The sequence below is a fragment of the Polistes canadensis genome, unplaced genomic scaffold (genome assembly GCF_001313835.1).
Source record: "Polistes canadensis isolate GaletaPanama2010 unplaced genomic scaffold, ASM131383v1 scaffold_159, whole genome shotgun sequence".
In the NCBI taxonomy this organism is placed as follows: domain Eukaryota; kingdom Metazoa; phylum Arthropoda; class Insecta; order Hymenoptera; family Vespidae; genus Polistes; species Polistes canadensis.
The window spans coordinates 161,850-168,919 of NW_014569706.1; the positions used below are offsets into that span (position 1 = coordinate 161,850).

Sequence of the window (7,070 nt, forward strand, 5' to 3'; positions counted from 1 at the left end):
ACGTTGTTCTATTCGACTTTCACAATGGTTAATAACAACAAACGATCATGGTTTGAAATATAACGTTGCTGCTATTTGCTAACCGATTTATGAACAATATAAAAAGCATTTGACCAGTAGTTTTACGAGCAATTTTACGTAAACCACACCCTCCATCCCCCCCCCAGTCCTCCGAGTACAGAATCTCTAAAGAACCGCAAAACATTTCTCGTCAGATCACCGGTGTTCAGGACACCGAGTGTTCCACATCGATTTTCTCCATCTTTTCGTTTTATTTTCTTTCCTCTGTACGTACTGTTCGATAATATCCATCAACCTCAATTCCGTAGTTATCGCGTGTACAAAAAAATAACTTCGATCGAAACACCTCCCCCTTTCCCCCCCTTCGTTCTTTTTTTTACACCCTTCGAATCGTTGACTCCGAGTAAATTCCGTTATAAACGAGTGTATATATAAAACTATACACCAATACGCGTTTAGTTTTTTCTTTTTATTTGTTATTTTTTATATTCAGAACAGGTGGTTTATTTTTTCGGATAATTAGTTTTGTTATCTTCTAGATCTGAAATCCTTAAATTAAAGGATTCATTTTGTAAAGAAATTTAAGTAATTTATGATGTTTCTCATAGTTCACATGTGAATGATGTATTTCAAAACTTGAAGTTTCTGCATTTTGTGCTGATGATTTGAACATTTTTAATTGCAAAAGGATTCTCTTGTTTGCCTTTTTGTTTTTTTTAGTAGAAGTTTATTTTTAAATGGTCCCATGAAAATTATATAAGGAGCACGAACTCAATTGCCAAAATCTGTCCATGCAAATCGTATATTTAAGTTTCCTTTTTTCACCACTAGTGTCGCTAATATACCTTTTGTACTGCTCTGAACATAGTAACGTACCGATTATTACTATTACTATATTTATTCATTTTTTTACGATTATTAAATATAATTATTTATTTAATTTTTCAATTATTTATACTTAAGCAATCTAAATGATTACCGTTATAGTTTCGTATTATTATTTCTATTTCAAACTGCTGCCTTATTCTTCTTCCATTTTGGTACAAATAAAACACGGACGCCATCTTGTTTTTATATCCCATTTGTATACATGGAGTTTGTGCTCCTTAATATCAACGTTGAGTAAAAGTAGGATGAATGATATTTGACGAATTTTTCGAGGGTTTATTAATTGTTCAGATATCAAACGTTCCATTCAAAAATAATCTTCGAAACAAACCACGTAAATTATTATCATCAGCATATAAATATATTTAATCGATCTGAACGTAGCCTATAAATTATTTGCAAGTTAATCATATCATTTAAAAAATCGTAAGAATATCAACAAAATAATATAACAAAAAAAATAATATTATCGTTGTTATTTTCGCAGGTCCTGTGCGAAGTACAAGCCGCTTTGGTTGAACGTGCCGTGCCCTTAGGTGCTGACGTCAAAAGGGACGTAATGGCGGATGAATTTCGCAAGACAGCATCTTCCGCTACCTTCCGTAATTTGCGCGATTTTTTTATATTACGGGACTACATTAATTGTCTCGAATACGTCAATCAAATATGCGAATACCTTCGAACTACTTTACCACCATCATGAGGACGGCAAGGCGGAAGCCGAAGAAGGGATACGAGGCGACGACTCGCCCATTCGAAAAAACTCACTGACTTTATCTCGCAAAGATATTCCCTTAATCAGACTCTTCATTATTAAACAAAAAAAAAACAAAAAACAATAATAATCATAATAATAATAATAATATTAATAATATTATAATAAGTTCCGTTATATCCAAGGACAAAAATCAAAATAGGTGCGAGACTAAAGTATTTAAATTTTCCAATGGGAAACACGAGGATGCTAATTAATTATCAAATATAAAATGATTTTATATTTGACCCTTTGGATTGATCTTTTCATTTGTCCGAATTATATTCGTCGATAGATCGAATATGAAACATGACAAGATTCGTAAACGTTTGAAAGATAATTCTTGATCGTTAAATATCATCTTAATTCAAGTTTTTCAATTAGTATTTTTGGATATTGATTTGAAATAAAACAAATAAATATAAATAAACAAAAAAAAAAAGATTAATCCTCGGGGCTGATCGTAGAGTTCGTCGGTTTTCGCCGCCGTTGTGTTAGTTAATAATTAATTAATTATTAAAATGAAATCGTAGAAATTTAGGAGAGAATGATGATAGACGTGAATAAGGAACGTTAGGTTCGTTAATTATTTATCGAACGTAATATTATCTATCTTCTTTTTTTTTCTTTTTTTTTTAATACGGTGTATTTCAACTTTTTTTTGTTTCTTATTTAAATTATTCATCCACGCATAAGAAATCTATCGAGCTTTTGTTTTTTTTTTGTTTTTTTGAGGATTTTCATTTAATACTATTTTCTTCTTTTCTTTTTTTTTTTTTGTAATTTTATATTATCATACAATTATATTCAGTATTTTTTTGAATCATTTGAAATGCACGTCGGAATGTTTTTCGGTTACGCGATTCCAAAGATTTGTTGCCTTGAAGAAGAAAACGCGAACGAATTTCTATTCGATTTCCCATAAACTTTCGTTACGTTTTCGTAATCGAACGTAGACGATGAAATGCATGCTTGCATGAGAAAGAAAAAAAATAAAAATCAATCGATAAATTCGAAAAGGGTTTTTTTTTAAATAACGCCATTTCGAAATTGGGAATAATCATCGAACGAATTTCGTTATTTCGCGATTAGAAAAAAAGTGGAACGATCAAAGCCGAGAAAACATTCGAATTCGATTTTATATCAATACAAGGACGACGTTTTAATACTAATTTTTTATTTTATACGAAATTCACGTACGTGCAGCTGGGCTTTTACTTTCTTTTTTTTTTCTTTTTTAAATATTCTTAAAAATTTACAATACACGTTAACGTGAGTGCGTGTAATATGTATTAATAATTCTTTTTATTTTTTCATTTTTATTATTATTATTATTTTTTTGTTTTTTTTTTTTCTAGTGTGTTTGTTTAGTTTTTAATCGATATACACCATCAAATTATAAAAAAAAAATGAGTGTAACAGAATGAAATAATAGGAAATTAATTGATCCTTTTAAATGCCAATCGCGAATGGCATAATATATGAACGCCATTTTTTTTTCTTTTTTTTTTTTTTTTTCTTAATCCAACTCGCTTTATTTATCTCTTTATCATTATTAATTATTATATACGCGTCATGACTTCGCCCTCGCATATCAGCATACAAAAATACGTACAAGTAACACATCTGTACAACATCATACATTCGTATTACTAATATAAATCACACATACACATACACATTATTCAAATATAATCCTACATAATAGTAATAACATTAATGATAATAATAATATAATAATAATATTAATAATAATAATTTATTAACTAACATTAACACCCTCTTCTCACCCCTCCCACCCCATTCGCCCTATCATCCACACATATATATATATTATAATATTTGTATTTATTCAGATTATTTATTTTATTTTTGTAATGATCTTATACTATATTTCTATTTAAAGTGTCTAACTGAGCTTTCGAATTGTCCTAGGGTATTATAAAAATACGTTTAACAATAAGAGAAAAAAGATGATATGAGAGAATGAATGACGGTTAGGTATTTAAGAAAATTGTCAAACAAGTTATCATACTTGTATTCATAAAAAGGGAAACAGAAAATGAAATGAGAATGAAAATGATGAAAATCTTTTCATTTGTTACTCATCACGTCTTAGTAAATTATTTTTCAAATTTTGAAAGCATAGATAAATGTTGTTCCTTTATTTTTCATTGGAAACTTTACACTCGGTATATTATTTTCAATTGAATTCAATTACCAATTTAGTATTACATTATTTTTTTCTTTTCTATTCATACTATAAGCAAACATTGTTTCGCGAAACAATGTGGTTGTCTTTTTCCCTTTTTTTTTTATTTTTTCTATTATCTTATTTGACATAAAAAAATGTTATTTAATCTCTCGATGGGGATGTTTCCAAGTATCGGATCTAAACAAAAACAAAAATGACTCGTGATTTTTCTTATGATAAAGAAAAATAAATGAAATTGTATTGTATTATTTATAATCAAACTTTATTCAATATTATTACATTAACAGTACAAATTTGTTGGTACCTCACAATCATTTAATCGTATTTATGATATTTCACAATGTAAATGAAAAAACAATACAACAATTTTCTTTAGATTCGATGTAGAAAATTCGAGAGAAATCAAAAAATCATCGTAGTTGAAAATTCAATGTTCACCGATTAAACTGTGTACCGTCGTAGATCATTTTAATGTTAAGCGGCCCTTAAGCTTATCATAGATCACACGTTTAAAAAGGGAATAGAAAAGTATAATAATTGATTCCCTTTTTCGCGTTGTTTAAACAAAAATGATAACTATTGTCCTAATTGTTATCAATCAAATCAAGTATTCAGTGTGATTTCCTAAACGCGCGTGTGTGTCTGTGTGTGTGTTTTTTAGAAGTAGATACAAATAACAAAAAAAAAGAATAGAATACCCCGCCCTGCCCGCCCAGCCCCCTCTAACCCCCGATTACTATTACTCAAAATAAACAAACAAACAAAAGCGCACTTTCATTGCCGTTAATTCTAGTGTCTGTGATATGCATCGAAATAGAATTTTCTTATACGAACAACTATTAAAACTCTTCATTAATTTTTCTTAATTATTCGTAAGGGCTGATTAGGTATAACGATGAAAATGAGAAGAGAGAGAGAGAGAGAGAGAGAGAGAGAGAGAATGTGCATGAGAACTTTCATGGTTTTCATTTTCATTGTTTCAATATTGATCGATCGATGAATTTATAAAAAAAAAAGAAAAAAAAAATAATGACTGATCATTATTCTTCTTTTTTTTTTTTCTTTTTTTTCGGCGACTAAAAAAATTCTTCATATTTTTAAAAATACGTTTGTTATATTTAATTAGATGAATTTTAATCTGGGACACGAAACAAGAATAATATTGTTTTTTTTTTTCCTAAATTTCGATCCTTCGATATTTCCAAACTATTTTACGTGTTAAATAATGCGTAATATTATAGATGTACAAATGTATACGTGTGTATAAATCATTATTTTAATTCGTAAAGTAATGGGAGACAAATTTTTCGAGAAGAAGGAAAAAAAAGAAACGACAAAATAATCATCTCATCGGCCTAATAAATATCATCTCTCTGTCTTAATGTTTATTTTTTTCGCGAAAAAACAAATTGTATGCGCGTATGGACAAAAATTAATGTGTAAAAAAAAGAAGAAGAGAAAAGAAAATGGCATTCGGTCAAATGTTCTGTAAGAAAAAATTATTTTTAAGATCAAACCCAAAAAAAAAAGGCAAAAAATAAATGAAAGAAAATTATTTAAAAAAAAAAAAAATTACGTGTCAATGAAACGATGATTTTATTTATCGTCTAAAAAGAAATAAAGTAAGAATGGGGAAAAAATAGACTGTATCTCTTGGTTTTAAAATACGAATTTTACTTATGGTTATTCAAAACAACCATAGAGATTTATGATTCTTAAATATTATCTACGATTATCGAGATAAACGTTTAAACGATGCTGTTGTTTTTAAGATAATAATATAAATCGTTGGATACATATGTTGTATATAAAAAAAACAAATCTGACATAATGCAAAAGATACAGGATTGAAATGCAACGACAAATTAATTCTACGTGTGTATATGTAATATGTATACGGGCACGTTATTCTCGCAATGCCCGGCTCCAGTTGTATAATATTAAACCAAAGACAGTTGAACATCACAATGTATTTTTTTAATCCATAATACAGACACATGTACACACACACATATACATACACACACCCACGTATATATACTCGATTATCCTTACGATTATCCTTCTATTTAATAATCCTCATAATTATATTTGGATTCGAAATCGTAATGAAGTTGATCTATGGGGTAGGGAAGGGGGGGACACAAAAAATAATTCAATAATTAGATCAATCTTTCAAAAAAATCATAATATACTTAAATTTCGTATCAACCGAAATTATTTCTTGAATTCTATGACAAAATAAATAGAAAAACAAATACATATATTGAATAGCAAAATGAAAATAAAATTAGCAGCGAAAATGCAATATGTAAATGACGTAAAAAGTAAACTCGATATATCGAGAAAAAGAATAAGAATAAGAAGAAAGTCCTGTTTCCCATGAGAAGTTAACTTGACTTGGTGTCGTCAGTTGTCTGACACGGGGCCCGTTCGAAGATTCCCCTAACTCCACCTCCTCAAACGTCCCACACTGTACGTACGTAAGTCACGATGTTTGAGAGGAAACGCGTAAGTACATGATGATGATGATGATGATGATCAGGGGTCCCCATAGTGGAAACACGTCTTTCTGTCTCTTTCGTGCCGCCGTGTTTGTTCACGGTGTTAGCTCGTTGTCATCGCTCGAAACCAACTTACTTTCTCATAAGCGGTGACTATACGCACATCTACGTGGTGACCATTTGTTTGAGGATACCAGGTCCCCTCGCCCCGCGCAAACCCTCGTCCAGGTGGTCCACCGGAGCTCCGTCAAGGTGTCAATGTTTTGCCTAGCCATTAAGATCGTTAACCCTCCTTTCGTTTCTTACTTCATTTCCTCTTTATCCTTTTCTTATCTTCCTTTTCTTTATTCTATTCCTACTTATATATCCCCTTTAGTTTCAAGTAATACAACACACACACATATAGACACTTAGTTTGTTCTTTACTTGTTGACAGTAACGTCGCGTTAATAAAAGAAATTAGCATCACGATTGGGGCGCCACACTTTATTGGAACCCAGTCGAACCAAATTTTTGGTTAGAATTTAACCATTTAACGAGAACAGAGAGCTGGTCTTCTTTATTCAACTTTGTGATAGTTCTTTACTTGTTGACAATAATTTCGCATTAATAAAAGAAATTAGCATCACAATTAGGGCGCCACATTTGATTGGAACCTAGTCGAATCAAATTTTTGACTAGAATTTAA

General features: G+C 30.1%; 1 protein-coding gene across 1 annotated transcript; it reads left to right on the forward strand.

The window, feature by feature from the left end:
• Positions 1 to 1,395: 1,395 nt before the first annotated feature.
• On the forward strand, positions 1,396 to 1,742 carry LOC106788985 (the record flags this gene model as incomplete). The annotated part of the gene is given in 1 exon segment (XM_014752755.1): positions 1,396 to 1,742. A coding segment is annotated over 1 exon segment (217 nt), but the record flags the coding sequence as incomplete, so codon positions are not given.
• Between the last annotated feature and the right edge of the window lie 5,328 nt (positions 1,743 to 7,070).